Source organism: Narcine bancroftii, chromosome 2 (genome assembly GCF_036971445.1).
Source record: "Narcine bancroftii isolate sNarBan1 chromosome 2, sNarBan1.hap1, whole genome shotgun sequence".
In the NCBI taxonomy this organism is placed as follows: Eukaryota; Metazoa; Chordata; class Chondrichthyes; order Torpediniformes; family Narcinidae; genus Narcine; species Narcine bancroftii.
In genome coordinates this window covers 212,047,281-212,068,801 of record NC_091470.1, presented here as the reverse complement: position 1 = coordinate 212,068,801, position 21,521 = coordinate 212,047,281, and the positions used below count along the sequence as shown (strand labels likewise).

At 42.3% G+C, this 21,521-nt stretch overlaps 1 protein-coding gene across 1 annotated transcript in view; it reads right to left on the bottom strand.

The window, feature by feature from the left end:
• rims2a (regulating synaptic membrane exocytosis 2a) overlaps nucleotides 1-21,521 on the bottom strand; it is an 865,989-nt gene that overhangs the window by 350,656 nt on the left and 493,812 nt on the right. Inside the window, exons 9-10 of the mRNA XM_069920255.1 lie at nucleotides 16,661-16,707; nucleotides 9,424-9,536 (exon numbers count right to left, since the gene is read on the bottom strand). Of these exons, the coding sequence (XP_069776356.1) occupies nucleotides 9,424-9,536; nucleotides 16,661-16,707 (160 nt within the window). The remainder of the gene's footprint in view (nucleotides 1-9,423; nucleotides 9,537-16,660; nucleotides 16,708-21,521) is intronic.

Genomic DNA, 21,521 nt, shown 5'->3' with positions numbered 1-21,521 from the left:
AGGAAGCGAGTTAAGGCTTGGATTTTGCATTGAGGAAGCGAGTTAAGATTTGCATTTTGCATTGAGGAAGCGAGTTAAGGTCTAGATTTTGCATTGAGGAAGCGAGTTAAGGCTTGGATTTTGCATTGAGGAAGAGAGTTAGGGTTTGGATTTTGTATTGTGGGAGCGAGTTAAGATTTGGAGTTAAGGTTTGGATTTTGCATTTTGGGAGCGAGTTAAGGGTTGGATCTTGATTTTGCTAGCGAGTAAAGGTTTGAATTTTGCATTGTGGAAGCGAGTTAAGGTTTGGATTTTGCATTGTAGGAGCAAGTTAAGGTTTGGATTTTGCATTGTGGGAGTGAGTTAAGGATTGGATCTTGCAATGTGGGAGCGAGTTAAGGTTTGGATCTTGCATTTTAGGAGTGAGTTAAAGTTTGGATTTTGCATTGTGGGAGTGAGTTAAGGGTTGGATCTTGATTTTGCTAGCGAGTAAAGGTTTGAATTTTGCATTGTGGAAGCGAGTTAAGGTTTGGATTTTGCATTGTAGGAGCAAGTTAAGGTTTGGATTTTGCATTGTGGGAGTGAGTTAAGGATTGGATCTTGCAATGTGGGAGCGAGTTAAGGTTTGGATCTTGCATTTTAGGAGTGAGTTAAAGTTTGGATTTTGCATTGTGGGAGTGAGTTAAGGTTTGGATCTTGTATTGTGGGAGCGAGTTAAAGTTTGGATCTTGCAATTTGGGAGCGAGTTAAGGTTTGGATTTTGCATTTTGCAAGTGAGTTAAGGTTTGGATTTTGGATTTTGGAAGTGAGTTAAGGTTTGGATTTTGCATTTTGGAAGTGAGTTAATGTTTGGATTTTGCATTTTGGAAGTGAGTTAAGGTTTGGATTTTGCATTTTGGAAGTGAGTTAAGGTTTAATTTTGCATTTTCAAAGTGAGTTAAGGTTTGGATTTTGCATTGTGGAAGTGAGTTAAATTTTGGATTTTGGAGTGAATTAAGGTTTGGATTTTGGATTTTGGAAATGAGTTAACATTTGCATTTTGCATTGTGGAAATGAGTTAAGGTTTGGATTTTGCATTGTGGGAGCAAGTTTGTAATGGAGGATTAAAACCATGTACCCAGATGCTTTTTGCTTATGTGGAACAGACGACACTGGGTCCACACGCAGGTCACCTTACTTTCAGAACTAGCAGATGTAATTAAACTCAGCCATGGGGACTTATCTGAAGATACACTTTGAAATGGAATTCCACTGTGAGGCCCAGGGAAAGCAGTTGTCAAATGCAACACTCTGAAATTGACGAATTGGTCACAACCTGTCTTGCTCGAGAAGTTTTAATAAGTCTTTGTATCTACGAGATAAACCAGGAAATCATAACATCCTGGTTCCATAATAATTAATCTTCTAAATTGTAGAATGTAATGTTCAGTTTTGATTTTGACTGACAAATATTAGAAGGAGTAGGCGCATGATTAATTGTTTTTGGGGTATATAAGCCTGTGGTCCTGCTGCTGAAGTTTAGACTCTCCGAGGGGTGGGAACACCCCTTGTCAAGAAGGAAGAACAGCCCAGAGTCCGAGCAACGTCCCGGTCGGGGAAGGTGGAGAAGCTGCTACCGGCGCCCTGACAACCTACTACAAGTGTGCAGTCGTTGCCTCGCTTTGGCAGTTGGGACCAGTCCAAGCATTGATAAGTATAGTTGGAAAGGGCTTGCATATTGTAGTGTGAAATCAGCTTTTAAATTAGTAATAAACTTTTGTATAAACTGAACTGCTCTCGGTGTGTGTGTCTATTTTCTTTTGGTAGCTCAAACACTGTGACCAATTTAAAATGAACAAAATGAGAGGTATAAGTTTACCCAAGACAAAGTTAAGGTTTGTATTTTGCATTGTCAGAGCGAGCTAAGATTTGGAGTTAAGGTATGGATGTTGCATTGAGGAGATAAGTTAAGGTTTGGATTTTGCATTGTGGAAGCGAGTTAAGGTTTGGATTTTGCATTATGGGAGCTAGTTAAGGTTTGGATCTTGCATTTTGGGAGTGAGTTGAGGTTTGGATTTTGCATTGTGGGAGCGAGTTAAGGTTTGGATTATGCATTGTGGAAGTGAGTTAAGGTTTGGATTTTGCATTGTGGGAGCGAGTTAAGGTTTGGATATTGCATTGTGGGAGCGAGTTAAGGTTAGGATCTTGCATTTTGGGAGCGAGTTAAGGTTTGGATCTTGCATTTTGGGAGCGAGTTAAGGTTTGGATGTTTCGTTGTGGGAGCTAGTTAAGGTTTGGATCTTGCATTGTGAGAGCAAGTTAAAGTTTGGATTTTGCATTGTGGGAGTGAGTTAAGGTTTGGATGTTTCATTGTTGGAGCTAGTTAAAGTTTGGATCTTGCATTTTGGAAGCGATTTGAGGTTTGGATTTTGCATTGTGGGAGCGAGTTAAGGTTTGGATTTTGCATTGTGGGAGTGAGTTAAGGATTGGATCTTACATTGTGGGAGCGAGTTAAGGTTTGGATTTTTCATTGTGGGAGCGAGTTAAGGTTTGGATCTTACATTGTGGGAGCGAGTTAAGGTTTGGATCTTGCATTTTGGGAGCGAGTTAAGGTTTGGATCATACATTTTGGGGGTGAGTTAAGGTTTGGAATTTGTATTTTGGATATGAGTTAAGGTTTGGATTTTGCATTTTGGAAGTGAGTTTAAGGTTTGGATTTGGCATTTTGGAAGTGAGTTACGGTTTGGATTTTGCATTTTGGAAGTGAGTCAAGGTTTGGATTTTGCATTGTGGGAGCGAGTTAAGGATTGGATTTTGCATTGTGGGAGCGAGTTAAGTTTTGGCTCTGGCATTGAGGAAGCGAGTTAAAGTTTGGATTTAGCATTGTGGAACCGAGTTAAGGTTTGGATTTTGCATTTTGGGAGCGAGTTAAGATTTGGATTTAAGATTTGGATCTTATATTTTGGGTGCAAGTTAAGGGCTGGATCTTGCATTGTGGGAGCGAGTTAAGGTTTGGAGTTAAGGTTTGGATCTTTCATTTGGGGAGCGAGTGAAGGTTTGGATCTTGCATTGTTGGAGCGAGTTAAGGTTTGGATCTTGCATTTTGGGAGCGAGTTCACGTTTGGATTGTGCATTTTGGGAGCAAGTTAAGCATTGGACCTTGCATTGTGGGGGTGACTTAAGGTTTGGATCTTGCATTGTGGGAGCGAGTTGAGGTTTGGATCTTGCATTGTGGAAGCGAGTTAAGGTTTGGATCTTGCATTGTGGGAGTGAGTTAAGGTTTGGATCTTGCATTTTGAGAGCAGGTTAAGGTTTGGATCTTGCATTGTGGGAGCGAGTTAAGGTTAGGATCTTGCATTTTGGGAGCGAGTTAAGGTTTGGATCTTGCATTTTGGGTGCGAGTTAAGGATTGCATCTTTCATTGTGGGAGCGAGTTAAGGTTTGTATCTTGCATTGTGGGAGCGAGTTAAGGTTTGGAATTTGCATTTTGTTAGTCAGTTAAGGTTTTGATTTTGCATTGTGGAAACAAGTTAAGGTTAGGATTTTCCATTGTTGGAACAAGTTAAGCTTTGGATTTTGCATTGTGCCAGTGAGTTAAGATTTGGAGTTAAGGTTTGGATCTTGCAATGAGGAAGTGAGTTAAGGTTTGGATTTTGCATTGAGGAACGAGTTAAGGTTTGGATCGTGCATTTTGGGAGCAAGTTAACGTTTGGATCGTGCATTTTGGGAGCGAGTTAAGCATTGGACCTTGTATTGTGGGGGTGAGTTAAGGTTTGGATCTTGCATTTTGGGAGCGAATTATGGGTTGGACCTTGTATTTTGGGAACTAGTTAAGGTTTGAATTTTGCATTGTGGAAGCGAGTTAAGGTTTGGATTTTGCATTGTGGAAACGAGTTAAGGTTAGGATTTTCCATTGTTGGACCAAGTTAAGCTTTGGATTTTGCATTGTGCTTGCGAGTTAAGATTTGGAGTTAAGGTTTGGATCTTGCAATGAGGAAGTGAGTTAAGGTTTGGATTTTGCATTGTGGGAGCGAGTTAAGATTTGGAGTTAAGGTTTGGATCTTGAATTGAGGAAGTGAGTTAATGTTTGGATCTTGTATTTTGGGAGCAAGTTAACGTTTGGATCGTGCATTTTGGGAGTGAGTTAAGCATTGGACTTTGCATTGTGGAGGTGAGTTAAGGTTTGGATCTTGCATTTTGGGAGCGAATTATAGTTTGGACCTTGTATTTTGGGAACGAGTTAAGATTTGAATTTTGCATTGTGGAAGCGAGTTAAGGTTTGGATTTTGTATTGTGGGAGCGAGTTAAGGATTGGATTTTGCATTGTGGGAGCGAGTTAAGGTTTGGCTCTGGCATTGAGGAAGCGAGTTAAAGTTTGGATTTAGCATTGTGGAACCGAGTTAAGGTTTGGATTTTGCATTGTGGGAGTGAGTTATGATTTGGAGTTAAGGTTTATATCCTGCATTGTGGAAGTGAGTTAAGGTTTGGATATTGCATTTTGGGAGCGAGTTAAGATTTGGATTTAAGATTTGGATCTTATATTTTGGGTGCAAGTTAAGGGCTGGATCTTGCATTGTGGGAGTGAGTTAAGGGTTGGATCTTGCATTTTGGGAGCGAGTTAAGGTTTGGAGTTAAGGTTTGGATCTTTCATTTGGGGAGCGAGTGAAGGTTTGGATCTTGCATTGTGGGAGCGAGTTAAGGTTTGGATCTTGCATTTTGGGAGCGAGTTCACGTTTGGATCGTGCATTTTGGGAGCAAGTTAAGCATTGGACCTTGCATTGTGGGGGTGACTTAAGGTTTGGATCTTGCATTGTGGGAGCGAGTTAAGGCTTGGATCTTGCATTGTGGGAGCGAGTTGAGGTTTGGATCTTGCATTGTGGGAGCGAGTTAAGGTTTGGATCTTGCATTGTGGGAGTGAGTTAAGGTTTGGATCTTGCATTTTGGGAGCAGGTTAAGGTTTGGATCTTGCATTGTGGGAGCGAGTTAAGGTTAGGATCTTGCATTTTGGGAGCGAGTTAAGGTTTGGATCTTGCATTTTGGGAGCGAGTTCACGTTTGGATCGTGCATTTTGGGAGCAAGTTAAGCATTGGACCTTGCATTGTGGGGGTGACTTAAGGTTTGGATCTTGCATTGTGGGAGCGAGTTAAGGCTTGGATCTTGCATTGTGGGAGCGAGTTGAGGTTTGGATCTTGCATTGTGGGAGCGAGTTAAGGTTTGGATCTTGCATTGTGGGAGTGAGTTAAGGTTTGGATCTTGCATTTTGGGAGCAGGTTAAGGTTTGGATCTTGCATTGTGGGAGCGAGTTAAGGTTAGGATCTTGCATTTTGGGAGCGAGTTAAGGTTTGGATCTTGCATTTTGGGAGCAGGTTAAGGTTTGGATCTTGCATTTTGGGAGCGAGTGAAGGTTTGGATCTTGCATTGTGGGAGCGAGTTAAGAATTGGATCTTGCATTTTGGGAGCGAGTTAATGCTTGGATTGTGCATTTTGGGAGCGAGTTAAGGTTTGGATCTTGCATTGTGGGAGTGAGTTAAGTTTTGGATCTTGCATTTTGGGAGCGGGTTAAGGTTTGGATCTTGCATTGTGGGAGCGAGTTAAGGTTAGGATCTTGCATTTTGGGAGCGAGTTAAGGTTTGGATCTTGCATTTTGGGAGCGAGTTAAGGTTTGGATCTTGCATTTTGGGAGCGAGTTAATGTTTGGATCTTGCATTGTGGGAGCGAGTTAAGGTTTGGAACTTGCATTGTGGGAGTGAGTTAAGGTTTAGATCTTGCATTTTGGGAGCGAATTAAGGTTTGGATCTTGCATTTTGGGAGCGAGTTAAGGTTTGGATCTTGCATTGTGGGAGCGAGTTAAAGTTAGTATCTTGCATTTTGGGAGCGAGCTAAGGTTTGGATCTTGCATTTTGGGAGTGAGTTAAGGTTTGGATCTTGCATTTTGGAAAGCACTTGTGGTTTGGATCTTGCATTGTGGAAGCGAATTAAAGTTTGGATCTTGCATTTTTGGAGCGAGTTAACATTTCGAGTTAAGGTTTGGATCTTGCATTGTGGGAGTGAGTTAAGTTTTGGATCTTGCATTTTGGGAGCGGGTTAAGGTTTGGATCTTGCATTGTGGGAGCGAGTTAAGGTTAGGATCTTGCATTTTGGAACCGAGTTAATGTTTGGATCTTGCATTGTGGGAGCGAGTTAAGGTTTGGATCTTGCATTGTGGGAGTGAGTTAAGGTTTAGATCTTGCATTTTGGGAACGAATTAAGGTTTGGATCTTGCATTTTGGGAGCGAGTTAAGGTTTGGATCTTGCATTGTGGGAGCGAGTTAAAGTTAGGATCTTGCATTTTGGGAGCGAGCTAAGGTTTGGATCTTGCATTTTGGGAGTGAGTTAAGGTTTGGATCTTGCATTTTGGAAAGCACTTGTGGTTTGGATCTTGCATTGTGGAAGCGAATTAAAGTTTGGATCTTGCATTTTTGGAGCGAGTTAACATTTCGAGTTAAGGTTTGGACCTTGCATTTTGGGAGCGAGTTAACGTTTGGATCTTGCATTGTGGGAGTGAGTTAAGGTTTGGATGTTGCATTTTGGGAGCGAGTTATGGTTTGGATCTTGCATTGTGGTAGTGAGTTAAGGTTTGGATCTTGCATTTTGGGAGCGCGTTAAGGTTTGGATCTTGCATTGTGGGAGCGAGTTAAGGTTAGGATCTTGCATTTTGGGAGCAAGTTAAGGTTTGGATCTTGCATTTTGGGAGCGAGTTAAGGTTTGGATCTTGCATTGTGGGAGCGAGTTAAGGTTTTGATCTTGCATTGTGGGAGCGAGTTAACGTTTAGATCTTGCATTGTGGAAGCGAGTTAAGGTTTGCATTTTGCATTTTTGGAGCGAGTTAAGGTTTGCATTTTTCATTTTGGGAGCGAGTTAACCTTGCATTTTGCATTTTGGGAACGAGTTAAGGTTTGGATTTTGCAATGTGGAAGTGAGTTAAAATGTTTGAATCTTGCATTTTTGGAGCGAGATAAGATTTGGAGTTAAGGTTTGGATCTTGCAATTTGGGAGTGAGTTAAGGTTTGGATTTTGCATTGTCGAAGTGAGTTAAGGTTTGGATATTGCATTTTGGGAGCGAGTTAAGATTTGGATTTAAGATTTGGATCTTGCATTTTGGGTGCAAGTTAAGGTTTGGATTTTGCATTGTGTGAGTGAGTTAAGGGTTGGATCTTGCATTGTGGGAGCGAGTTAAGGTTTGGATTGTGCATTGTGGGAGTGAGTTAAGGTTTGGATCTTTCATTGTGGGAGCGAGTTAAGGTTTGGATCTTGCATTTTGGGAGCGAGTTAAGGTTTGGATTTTCTGGAATTATTTTCTCTTGCTTAAGCTCATCTTTATAAGACCAGGAATGCACTTCAAGTATTACAGTCCATCTTTGCAGCGTGAAGTTGGACCTTTGATAATTTAGACTGGGAATGTGGTGCATCGTAAGGATCAATCGCCAAGGTACTCTTCCATCGTTATCGTAAAGGCCTGCTTCTGTTGAATTATCACATTGCCATTTCACGTCCAAACACATTATATTTCTTACATTTATTGTTCCTTTTTAGCTAAATTCAGTCTCTACCATTGTAGTTGTTTTGTTTAACAAATTACCTGTTCAGTGCAGCAAGACAGAATTTCAGTGCACTTGTACAATGTGTATGACAATAATCATCAGAGCGAATTAATTGATGGGAAATTCTGTTTTAAGCGTGGAGTTGCTCAGGAAGACACTCTTAGGCAGTTTTGCTGCAAGCAACTGTCAGCAAGTGGGTGCAGAATTGATGTCTGGACATGTGTGGCATTGCGTGGAAACCTCAGCAAATTGCACACACAAGAGGCACCCAGAAGCACATAGACAGACGTGTTCTGCATGGACCCGTAATTGGTTTTCCAATTGAATTCTGCTGCATAACTCTCAGAAATTCTGTGCAACGGAGAGAGGTTCCAGGCTGAAATTCCTCAATTTAACACTTGTGTCTTTTTCCTGTCTAGCACAATTTGATTTTTGAGACTGGTAGAGAGCGTGATAAGAATACATTGGGAGTATTTCAATTGTTTGACAGGTCGTGTTGATGAAAAACCAATTCGTGCAAGCTGCTCTCCAAGTGATGATCAGTCATGTGTTACCAGTCTTCCTAAATGTTTGTGGAAATTCAGTGAGAAATTAGCAAGCAATTAATTTGCCTGTTCTTGGTGAGTTCTTTCACCAAAACAATAGAATTGGCTGTCGTGCTGTCCATGTGGAACTCTGTAATTACTGATATTGCAGCCTTTTAGCCAGAGGCACTATGTCTGGAAATTATTTCCCCACAATGTTCAGGTCCAATACTAACAGGCTTCTAGCCGCTGTCAGAGGCACAGTTCAGATGGGGAGTGCCATATTGTCAACATAATGAGTCCAAATCAAACACATCAGCTGGAGATGGTTTAAGTCTTGAGGAACAGTCTTCATGAAGTAATGTAGAATTGTCCGGGGCACTCCTACATAACTATATAATGATGTTACCCTAGAGCAAATGAGCTGATTCCACTCTCTATATCACTGTCACCTACCTGGAATTGGGCTGGGTAAATTAATATACCTCAGTCTGGAAATAATAGGACCAAGAAATGAATGGAATGGTTGCCGACCTCTCACTGTCACTCTTGCAGTGGGAGGCAGAACTCACCAGAAGGAGAGTGGAGGAAGTGGGCACAGTCTCGCTCGGGTTTTCTATCTGGCCTTTCAGATGTTCTCAATGGGGAAGGAATGCCTTATGTCAATTTTGGGCGCAACCAGCCATAAATCGCCCCTTCAGACTCAGCTGGATGAGGTTTCCAAGGAAACCTCAATCATTGACATTTAGTTAATTGGTCTCTTTGTATTGGGGTCAATACATACCTGGCTGTGTTTTGGAGGAAATCATTCCATTCATATTGGCCCTTAATTCAGCAGTCAATCTCACATTGGTATACATTGTCCCTGCAAAGCACCTATGAATCCCCATCCCCATTTGTACCCAACCCTACAACCACATCCACATTCCCATAGACGTGAATAAAGTTAAACTGAAGAATGCAGATGAGTACAATTGCTCTGCGATTGCTTGGACCCCTTAATATAGATATGGAGTGATTACCAGTGATAAGTCTTTGTTTTCAGCTGCTACTTCCCGCTAAACGTTTGCTGGTAATAATTGTTCTTGGTCACAAGTGCCACCAAATGTTTTGATGCAAACATGACACAACTGAAATTATTTGGTGAAAAGTAATCATCTGCGGTGCAAGAATCAATCAACTCCTCATCTTAAAATTTTGACCTGGTTTTGAAATATGTGGTTACACACTGCAGTAGAACAGGTGAATGTGTGGTTACACACTGCAGTGGGACAGATGAATGGGTGGTTACACACTGCAGTAGGACAGGTCAATGTTTGATTACACATGCCACTATGACAGATCAATGGGTGGTTACGTACTGCAAGCTGTCCCGGCAGGAACTGTGGAGCATCACGCAACAGGCTGGGGCTCATTGGTGAAGTTACAGAAATAGATGGACGTTCCATCTTCTGCGATTCAAAGGAGCTGGAACCTGTTGATAGAAGTTGCTCTTTTTAATTTCATGTATTGAATTTTGCATGTTGATCACTGATATTAATAACTTTCTTAATAACCATAATTAATCTATATAAAGTATTAATTGAGTGCATTAATATTAAATTATTTATGGGGGTTCTTAGTTTTGTATCTGGACAAACCAGAGTGGACTTATTAACAGACATTGTGCCAATCCATTCCAGAGAGATATCTGTCAGTAGATGTGAACAATGCAGCATTTCCATATTCAAGTCATAGAACACTACACCACAGAAGCAGGACTGTTCGGCCCTTCTAGTCTGTGCCAAACCATTTGTTTTGCCTAGTCCCACTGACCTGTACCCACTCCATTGCCCTCCATACCTCTCCCATCCATGTACCTGCCCAAATTCATCTTAAATGTTAAAATTGAGCTCAAATTTACCACTTCAGCTAACAGCTCATTCCACACTTCCATCACTCTCTGTGTGAAGAAGTCCCCCCTCATGTTCCCCCTAATTTTTTCCCCTTTCACCATTAACCCATGTCCTCTGGTTTGCATCTCAGTGGACAAAGCCTATTTACATTTACTCTACACTCCAGGGAATAAAGTCCTCACCTGTTTAACCTTTCCCTGTAACTCAGTTCCTGAAGTCCAGGCAACATCCTAGAAAATTTTCTCTGCAATCTTTCTATCTCATTGATATCTTTCCTGTAATTAGGTGACCAAAACTGCACACAAAGCTCCAAATCTGGCCTCACCAATTTCTTATAACATCCTAACTCCTGTACTCAATACTTTGATTTATGAAGGCCAATATGCCAAAAGTTCCCTTTACAACCCTATCCACCTGTGATGCTACTTTCAGGGAGTTGTGTATCTGTATTCCCAGATCCCTTTGTTTTACCACACTCCTCAGTGCCCGACAATTTACCGTATTCGTCCTTTAAGCTCATTTTAATTTACAGTCTCTTCAATCTGAGGCGCCTGCAAGCTCACACCAAGACACAAGAGAAACTTGTCCGTGAACTACTCTTTGCAGACGATGCCGCTTTAGTTGCCCATTCAGAGCCAGCTTTTCAGCGCTTGACGTCCTGCTTTGCGGAAACTGCCAAAATGTTTGGCCTGGAAGTCAGCCTGAAGAAAACTGAGGTCCTCCATTAGCCAGCTCCCCACCATGACTACCAGCCCCCCCACATCTCCATCGGGCACACAAAACTCAAAACAGTCAACCAGTTTACCTATCTCGGCTGCACCATTTCATCAGATGCAAGGATCGACAATGAGATAGACAACAGACTCGCCAAGACAAATAGCGCCTTTGGAAGACTACACAAAAGAGTCTGGAAAAACAACCAACTGAAAAACCTCACAAAGATAAGCGTATACAGAGCCGTTGTCATACCCACACTCCTGTTCGGCTCCGAATCATGGGTCCTCTAACGGCACCACCTACGGCTCCTAGAACGCTTCCACCAGCGTTGTCTCCGCTCCATCCTCAACATCCATTGGAGCGCTTACATCCCTAACATCGAAGTACTCGAGATGGCAGAGGTCGACAGCATCGAGTCCACGCTGCTGAAGATCCAGCTGCGCTGGATGGGTCACGTCTCCAGAATGGAGGACCATCGCCTTCCCAAGATCGTGTTATATGGCGAGCTCTCCACTGGCCACCGTGACAGAGGTGCACCAAAGAAAAGGTACAAGGACTGCCTAAAGAAATCTCTTGGTGCCTGCCACATTGACCACCGCCAGTGGGCTGATAACGCCTCAAACCGTGCATCTTGGCGCCTCACAGTTTGGCGGGCAGCAACCTCCTTTGAAGAAGACCGCAGAGCCCACCTCACTGACAAAAGGCAAAGGAGGAAAAACCCAACACCCAACCCCAACCAACAAATTTTCCCCTGCAACCGCTGCAATCGTGTCTGCCTGTCCCGCATCGGACTTGTCAGCCACAAACGAGCCTGCAGCTGACGTGGACTTTTTACTCCCTCCATAAATCTACGTCCGCAAAGCCAAGCCAAAGAAGAAAAAAAGAAGAATTTACAGATCCAGTGCATAACTGGCCCTTCCATCCCATGAGCCTGCATCATCCAAATACACCCATATGACAATTAAACTACAAACCCAGTACATTTTTGGAAGGTGGGATGAAACCTGAGTACCCAAATGAAACTGTTGCAGTCATGGCGAAACCATACAAGCTCTGTACTGACACCGGAGGGTTGGAACATCGGTTGTTTGTGCTGTAATAGCATTGCTCTGACCACGACACTAACCAGGCCTCTTATTATCATCTGACTGTATATACAATAACCCGACAAAACATCGTTTCTCTGAACCACGGTGCACACACATATATACACAGCACATTTAATACATAGAAACACTGTTCATCACTCTCACAGCCTGTGGGAAGAAGGTGTTTCCCAGCCGGGCAGTCCTGATTTTGATGCTCCTGTTCCTCTTTCCTTATGGTAGTGGGACAAAAATACCTTGCACTGGATGGAAAAGGTCATCAATATTTCTGAGCCCTATTTAGACAATGCCCCAGTGAATATCAACAATAGAGGAAATGGACACCCACACTTGCCTCAAGACCACCTCAACCATCCCCCCTCCCCCCTCCGAGTCCAGAGTTTTTGTCACCAAATCCTTTTCTACTGTTTTTATAGCTTTCTCTCATAACCAGGTATTTTTTTTTAAAAAGAGTATTAAAAGACTAGATTTTAAACTATAATTAGCTACTGCCAATTATTCAAAAACTTGAACCATCAAACATACTGGGGGTGTAGGTTAATTGGGTGTAAATTGGGCGGCACGGACTCTTAGACCTAAATGGCCTGTGACCGTGCTGTATGTCTAAAAAAAAACAATGAAATAAAGAAAAATTAAAAGAGAATCTTTTGTATCGATGACCAGTAACTAAATCCCACATCATAATGGATGCTGGTGTAAAGGTGAAGCACAGGGCCTCAGCTCAGTAAGGCCCCAGACCACCGATGCACAATCCAGGAGCAGAGGGAGATGGCCGATACCCTGTATATCTGACCTCCACTTTGCCTCCCATGTCTAGAATACACCGAAATCCAGGCTAAAACTTTCAGCATTATTGGGTCCAATACACTGATGAATATTTCTTCTTTTTAAAAACTAATCCGCTTTTTAAAATGCAAGGATGAGCAAAGCCTGAAATGTTTCCCATGTTGGAATTCTTCTGTAAATGGTTCACAGAAATTAACTTCATTGGTGCAAAGTGAAGGACACTATTTAATTGATAAGAAATTTTGCTTTACTTTGTAAGAGATTCTACTTGGTCAGGAAATCCATTTATAGTATACTCGAGAAAGCCCACCATCAAAAGCAATTTAAAACAGTTGAAGTGCTTTCAACATAGAAATGCAGAATAGATATTGACACATTGATAAAAGTCTGGATCCTATCTTTATATTGGATGGAGATGAAATGAAGATTATTCGGTCTATTCTTTTGCCTCCTCTACATCAGCGAGACCCAACGCAGATCGAGTGACTGCTTTGCTTTATGTGTAAGTCTAAACTGGATCTTCCTGTAGCTAACCAGTTCAACTCCCCAACCTTTCCTACAGTGACACATCTGTCCATGGACCCCTCCATTGTCAGAGTGAGGCCAAACATCAGCTTGAGGAGCGCATCATGTTCTTCCTGCTCAGCCTTAATCCTAACTCCATGAACATTGTCTAATTTCAGGTAATCCCGAGTCCCGTCTGGTTCCACAGTTAACCACGGTGGCTGACCAGCAAAGGGCTCAGCTGAGGGATTTACACAGGCTGTGGGCGACTTGCAGTCCGATACACACACATGTTGCGCGCTGCTGGAGGAGACTGGTTCACAGGAAACAGGTATCGGAGCTGGGAGGGCGCTGAGGGCAAGAATGAGTCCCAGAAGGCCTCGGGTGCTGAAGGCTTCCTGATCGTACAGGAGGTTTGGACCTGGAGCTTGAGTTGCCAGAGCCTGTGGGGCCGCAGAGGTTGTGGGAGGACCTGAAGTGAATCAATGGACACTTAGTGACTCTGAAGGGCCTGTCTTTTGCTTCTCTTTCTCTTGTGCTGTAAGGGGTGCCGGGTTAAACAAATGGTGACTCTTTCCCTTACGGCAGGCAGAAGGCAATCTTGTGTAATATTACATGTTCTGTACTATTACATGACTATAAAGGAATCTTGAATCAGTTGCATCTCTTTTTTTTAAACTTATTTCATCTCTCTCACTAACTTTTCTTTCCCCCCTCCCCTTCCCCTCTACCGTTCTCGCCACCTTCCACACCTTCTGTCCTATATCACCTCGGCCGTTCCCCCAGATTTTCTCTCCCTTTATACAGATTATTTTACCTTCTATGGATTCAAACCCGATACATGGTAAACGGTCTGCACTGCAAAGTGCAGTGAAGCAGAAAGATCTGGAAATACAGGCACAAAATTCCCTTAGAGTGGCGCCACAGGTTGACAGGGTCATAAAGGTAACTTTTAGCACACTGACCTTCATAGATCGAAGTACTGAGTACAGGAGTTGGGATATTATGTTGAAGTTGTATAAGACATTGCTGAGGCCAGATTTGGAGTATTGTGTGCAGTTTTGGTCACCGAACTATAGGAAGGATATCAATAAGATAGAAAGAGTGCAGAGAGGATTTACTAGGATGTTGCCCCAACTTCTGAGTTCAACAGGTTAGGATTTTATTTCCTGGAGCATAGAAGAATGAAGGGAGATTTAATAGAGGTATTTAAAATTATGAGGGGGACAGACAGAGTGAATGTAGATAGGCTTTTTCCACTGAGGTGCAAACCAGAGGAAATGGGTTAATGGTGAAAGGGGAAAAGTTTAGGGGGAACAACCGGTACTTCACAGAGAGAGTAGTGGGGGCTGTAGAGTGAGCTGCCAGCTGAGATGGTGAATGCGGGCTCAATTTTAATACAAATTTTAAGAGAAATTTGAATAGCTACATAGATGGGGTGTTGTGTTCCATGGTTCTACCAATGCTATCTGACCTGCTGTGTTCCTCCAACAATTCTTTGTCTGCTGAAGATTAATATTGTTTTCTTATTTATGGGTTTTGCTCTTTATTATGAGTCAGCTTCCTCATTGACTGAATGTAAACATTCTGTGTTCAATTTAACTGCTAGTTTTGAAAGATATTGTGGCTGAAGTGTTCCTGAAAAATTAAGCAATGTTTCTTACTTGTCAAGGTTAACATCCTTTTCTCCCTATTCAGCGTAACATTTCCACAAGTTAGGAAGGATTTGGTGTCAAGCACTTTCTCATAACATATATGGAGTGAGAACACGACACAACTCTGCCAAAATCCAGGCCATACTCAACAGAGCTGCCCACCTGTGTGGAACATGGCAGCTACAACTATCAAGCAACAAAGCAGCAGAGAGAGACACAGTTGGAAGAGCAGATGCAGCTCCTGTAATGTGGGTTCAATCCTGACCACTGGTGTAGTCAGCTTGGACTTTACACATTTTTCCAGTGGGGGCTGCCTTGCACATACTGCAAAAATGGGGGTTGATCATTTGATTGGTTCCTGTATATTTTCACCGGCGTGTGCGTGTATGTCTGTGTGTATGTCTCTCTTTGTGCATGTGTGTGTGTATGCATGTGTCTGTGTGTGCACGTGTGTATATGTTTGTCTGTGTGTGCGTGCACGCGTGTGTGGGTGTGCATGCACATATGTGTGGATGTGTGGAAGAGTGTGTGTTTCTGTATGTGTGTGTGTGTCTCTGTGTCTGTGTGTATGTGTGTGTGTGTGTGTGTCTGTGTATGTCTGTGCTGTGTGTGTGTGTGTGTGTGTGTGTGTGTGTGTGTGTGTGTGTGTGTGTGTGTGTGTGTGTGTGTGTGTGTGTGTGTGGTGTAAGTGGTTAAATCTCAGAATGTGGGTAGAATAGGATTTTATCCAGCAGTTATCAGTCTCTTAAACTTCTCTATGTTAACCTAACCTACCCATAAATTAGTCCAGGACCATAAATAGATCTGTCTGCATTTTTGAAATATAACTTTTTTTCTTATACTGACTGCAACTGAGAATATTTATCTATTTCACCTTTATATTTATTGACTAATTTTCTGTAGTGTGTGTATCTTACGCACCTCCCCCCGCCCCCACCCCGTGTGGCTGCAGCAAATATTTCAGTGCATCTGCACATCGAACCTACCTATATGACAATAAAGACTCAGTGTTGTAAGTGCACACCTCATGATGTGTGAGGGATCTGTGTGTCAATGCTCCTGTTTCCATGCTTTCTGAATTCAAGGGTCAGATAGAGGAGTTGAGCAGTGAAGGGTATGAGTGGTGTCTGTGGTGACAATTGATGGGTTTATTTTGAGCTTAAAGGCTGCGATAAGGTCTCTGACAGTGGCTACAGTTTTCAAGTGTTCTGCTTTAGGTCAGAGAGAGAAAAAAAATCTAGGGACTACCTGAGTGTTGGTAGGGGTTGAGACAGGTACATTGGTGTCACTGGGAGTGAAGGAACAAAACTGGAGAGGATTAGATTTGGTTCTCGAGAGACAACTAGCATTAACTGCCCCAGAGCAAGCTAAAGCTTTATTTATTTATCAAATATCGGAAGCAAGTCCACATGTGTGGAAGGAATGGTGTCCATTCCAGAGGGCTACAGGATGTCTTCCATTTGTTTCCCCTCAATTGAACCAGCTCATACATTTGATTGGAATGTTGTGAATGCTTTTTCAATGTTCTTTTGATGATTTTGCACAGGTTGAAGTAATCATGTAAGAGTTTTGGGCAGAATTCGGAAACCAGAGTGTCTAGTGGAAACCCTCGCAGAGACAGGGAGAATGTATAAACTCCTTAAAGACTGTACCGGATTCGAACTCAAGTGGCTGGTGCAGTAATAGTTGCTCTAAATGCTACTCTGACCGTTCCTCCCTATTGTTTTCCATACTTATTTTTTTCATCTGTCTCAAGTGTCACTGAATGTGAAAGGTTTTTTCGAGCATTCCATGTCTCTGGACCCACTCTCCCTGAATTTGATTTGGTGAATCTGTATGGAAACAGTTCTGAACTATTCTGGGCCATCCTAAGTTACTAATTTTCTAACATACATACATTTTATAGAAGCAACAGAGAAAAATGACCAGACTTACTTGATTCAAGTTGTCCATGTGTGCTGTCTGGTATCCGGGGAATATCCCTTCAAGAAAGAAAGAAGCACAAGAACAGACATTTACCAATTACATCTGTGTTCTTCAACAGCACATTCACAAACTCCAACAGTTTAAGAGTAAAATTTGTTGGCTGAGAAATATTTGAATGTGAGAGTTATTAGTTAAATTAAAAATAAACCCTAAGCATTGTCACCATACAAAAAATGTTCTCCATGATCTTTGAAGACGTTGGATCAGAAATTGTTTGCGCTATTTTTGCATGAATTAATGTCAATGGGTATGATCTATTTTATGTATTTACTCCTTTTTTTAATTTAATTAAGTTTACATTTATACTTTTTCTTTATAAACACCTGTTTGTCTGCAGCAAGTAAGAATTTAGATACCGAAATGTGCTATGTACAGTAAAACCCCTGGTATCTGGCAGATGGACATTGGTAGATGCCAGATAAGTGAATTTTCTGGTTGATTGAGATTGCATGATGCATGATTGGCGAACTAACAGCGAGATGCACCAATCTGAAACTTCTGCATTTTTTACCTATTTATTTTTCTCGATTTTTTTTTGCCAGTTGCTTGAGAGGCTGCAGTTTCCTGAATTCCACATAACAGGAGTTTTACTGTACTTATGTCTATGACAATAAACTTCTTATCATTATCCTCTGTATACCTTAACACCCTCGGTGAACAAAAACTCTATCAGTCAATCTTGTATTTAAAATTAATGATTCGTCCTGATGAGCTCCTGTCTGGGGAGATGATTCTACATTTTTTGTGTCTCGACATAACTCTTCAAGGCCCAGTACCTAATTCTTACCAATAATTCCCGGTCATGGACCTCAACTAGTACAAGTTACATCAAACAAGCATCTCCATTCATTTGAAAATGTCAATGACATCGCAGTTTAATTTTCTCAATTCTGTGGAATATTGCAATGAAATACAATTGACATCATCCAGTGGGAATGGATTTACCTGGTTACAAAATTGCTTTTATAAAAGCCTGTCTTTTCAGTCAGGTATGGGGACACCACTCCCTGAGAGGAAAGCCCTCCAAAAGGTAGTGGACATGGCCCAGGACATCACAGGCAAATCCCTCCCCACCATTGAGAATATCTACAGGGAAAGCTGCCGTCAGAGAGCAGCAGCAATCATCAAGGATCCAAACCACCCAGCACACGCTCTGTTCTCACTGTTGCCATCAGGAAAGTGGTACAGGTGCCACAAGACACGGACCACCAGGTTCAAGAACAGCTGCTACCCCTCCACCATCAGACTCTTCAACGACAAACTCAATCACGGACTCATTTAGGACTCTTACTTGTGCACTTTATTGATTTTTTTCTCTCTCTGGATTGCAGTCAGTTTGTTTACATTTCTTTATTTGTTTACATATGTACATTGACTACAGTTTTTTTGGACCCAATAAGTGGTAATTCTGCCTCGCCCACAGGAATAAGAACCTGAATAAGACTGAATTTTGAACTTTGAGAGTTGCACCTTGTCCCCAATAACGATCAAAACCCTCTTTGTTGCAGAGACTTTCTTAGACACCTTCAAAGCTAACTCCTGCAGTTAATGCTGTCATGTTTTGAGCTGGGTATCTGCTCATCATTCAGTCATCATGACAGATGAGCCTTTCAAATTCCACCCTTGAAACTCCGACATTGTTTCATTGCTTTCTGTGCAGCTGTATGCAATGTGGTCTAACTTAACATTAAGTCAGATCCTTGGGGCTTTAAAGACTTGTCACGGTCACAAGGTACAGGGTCGTGGTAAACCATTGTTACGCTATGATTGACTGCTGATAGTTGGACACGCCTCCTGAGATTGATCCTACCCATAGCCCTTTCCAAACTCCCCATTCCACTCTGCCTTGATCAGTCAATGAGGTTGATGGCTGTTTCAGACGAGAGTTAATAAAAGCCTGTTAGGTTCACAACTTCAGTCCTTCGTCATTATTGATGGTGCATTGTGTGTACTTCAAACCAAAGTGAATCCTAATGTCAGCTCAAATGCCCAAAGTAAACTCCTCACTAGAAAATGTATCAGTTGCTGTCACTGGCTCCATTATTATAGATACTAAAACTAGAACATTTGGATCTAGGAAGAGCTGCGGGTCATGGCAGGTACACTATGCAACCACTGCAGCATGCATTAATGGTTGGACGGTAACTGGCTTGAGCCAAACACAGTGTATTTCAAAGGACCCTGTCAGAACATCAAAATGGTGGCACTGCTGTTTCTGGGGTAATGGCAACATTGCTTCTGGTGTGAGCCTGGGAGAGCAGAGAGTGGAGACATAGCTTACCCCTTGACCCTCTTCACTTCTCCATGGGGTTCTACTGCCTGGCTGTTAACCCACCCTGCGAGAAGGAGAAGCCTGAGAGAGAACCCTAGAGGGGAAGGGAGCACAGCAGTGGAGCAGCAAGGGGCTCAGAAGCTGACGGACTCAGATCATATCATGGGCTACTGGAGTCCCAATCGTAAGAACCAGGGATCAGAACTGGGATAGGTGAGGGTGCAATGGAGAGCGGGACTCCAGAAGGCATTGGGCACTGACAGCTCCCTGATCAATTCAGGGATTTCCAGAGGCCCAGGAAACCTGGAGCTTGGATTCACTGCTGGACCAGACAGGAGACTGTGCAGCTATGGAGGCTATGGGAGAATGGGGAGAGTGCAGGAGATGGTGACATTAGAGGGGGTGGCGGAATCCATGGACAATCAATGTCTCTAAGGGGACTATCTTTTCCTTCTTTTTGTACTGATAGAGTGCTAGGGATAATCCTGACCACTAGAGAAAGTCGGGAAATGATCTGTTGTATCTTGGGTAGATTCAAAATGGCTGCATCCATGAGGTCTTGTTTGTGTGTGCTTTAACTAATATATTTGTTTTTAAAAAAAATCATTTCTTTATTACAATAAAAGAAGCATCACATGGTACTAGCAATGAGAAACAGCCAATATAACAATGGAGAAATGGAAAGTGTGAAAATTCCTGATGCTGTAAATTGGACAGGAAATGTGGAGGCTGTTCAAACAAAGATTCATGCTGTAGCTACAAGCCATCGGACTCAATAGCAAACTTGATACATGATGCACTGCTCCTTAACGTGGTGGGACCTCAAGCACTAGATGTTTTCAACTCATTTGATTTTGCCGAGGCAGATGACCAGGGTAAGTTCGACAAGGTTATCGAGATGGTTGATGAACACTTCACCAAAGAAAAATGAAACTTTCAAGAGGTATGTGTTTTTCTCATGCACACAGCTGCAGGGTGAAAGCTCTGAGACTTTTTAAATGGACTTGAAATTAAAAGCAAGAACATGCAATTTTTGTCCACTGCAAGATTCAATGATCCGTGATCATATTGTGTTTGGAATTATTGATAAGAAAGTGAGAGAGAGATTGCTGTGAGAGACAGAGCTTACCTTCGCTGGAACTGTGAAAACCTGTCACACCAGTGAATTAGCTCTGCAGCACATGAAATAGATCAGTGAGAGAGCAAAAGACAGTGGAAATGCAGGTATACCCATAGCCACAGCGTGTGTCCACACACACAAACAAAAAATGAGATATAGGAAACAACAAAAAGATGGAGAGACATTCAGTTGTAAACGATATGGCTCCCAACATGCTCCAAAATGATGCCCAGCCGATGGAAAAGTCTGTATGTAATAACCGCAAAGAGCAGAATCATTGTGCAAAGCAATGTTTTCCCAAAGGGAAACAAAACAGAAGTGAAAGTGTGAACACTGTAAAACTCACTATAGAAGAAACTGCCCTCAGTGATACACTCTTTGTGGGCATGGTGGTGCAGAAAGAATATAAACAACGGGCGCTGAACAGCCAAACATGAACAGAGTCGACCAGGACAAGTGGACTCTGTCATTACATACAAATGGAACAAATATTCCTTTCAAGCTGGACACGGGCAAAGGTCAATTTGATCTGTGAGCGCAACATCAGGACAATGAAGATAAAGCCATCCATCCATACAATTCCTGTACATCTCAAAGCTTACAATGGACAGAGCATCAAGATGAAAGGTACATGTTGACTAAAGGTGAAAATTAAAGATAAAGAGCACCACTTCGGGTTCACAGTAGTCCCAGATAGACATGAATCATGGCTTGGTGACAAAGCATATGAAAACTTAAACCTCGTCAAGAGAGTGTACCACATTAACAGCACCATTGCACAGACCAGCATAGAGGAAAAACTGGATCAATTTTCAGACATCTCCATTCACCTATAAGATACAGTTAAAAAAGGACACCCAGCCAGTATTCCATACCCCGAGGTAGGTTCCCACGCCACTAAAAGAAAACCTCAAGCAGGAATTCGACCGAATGGTGAACTAGGGGTCATAAAGAAAGTGTAGGAATAATCATGGAATTAAGAGGTTCTGCCTGTGTTCAACAACTGCTATCCAAGGGATTCCTTTCCATGGCCAAGCTCCACTTGGAGCATTACATGAAGAAGGGAAATGTTTGATGCACATCTTACACCAAGTGATGCTCCTCTGGGATTGGTGAACCAGGTAAAGGTGAGACATGATGGAGAGGGTAGGGGGAATTGGGCTTCTTCGCCACATTTCCTCATTCCTGACTCCAACTATCGGCCATTCCCTCTCTCTTACTGACGCTACTTGGCCTAGTGAGCAGGTCCAGCAGCTTCTAAACGTACAATGAAGATTTTGCTTCCTGAACAACTTTGTGGATTTTGGGCTGCTGATCACAAAAATTATCTTAAAATTTTCCTGTCATATATGTTTTTTTATGTATAACTTATTTTGTGATTTATTGTCATATTTAAGTCCACTAGTATATGACCCACA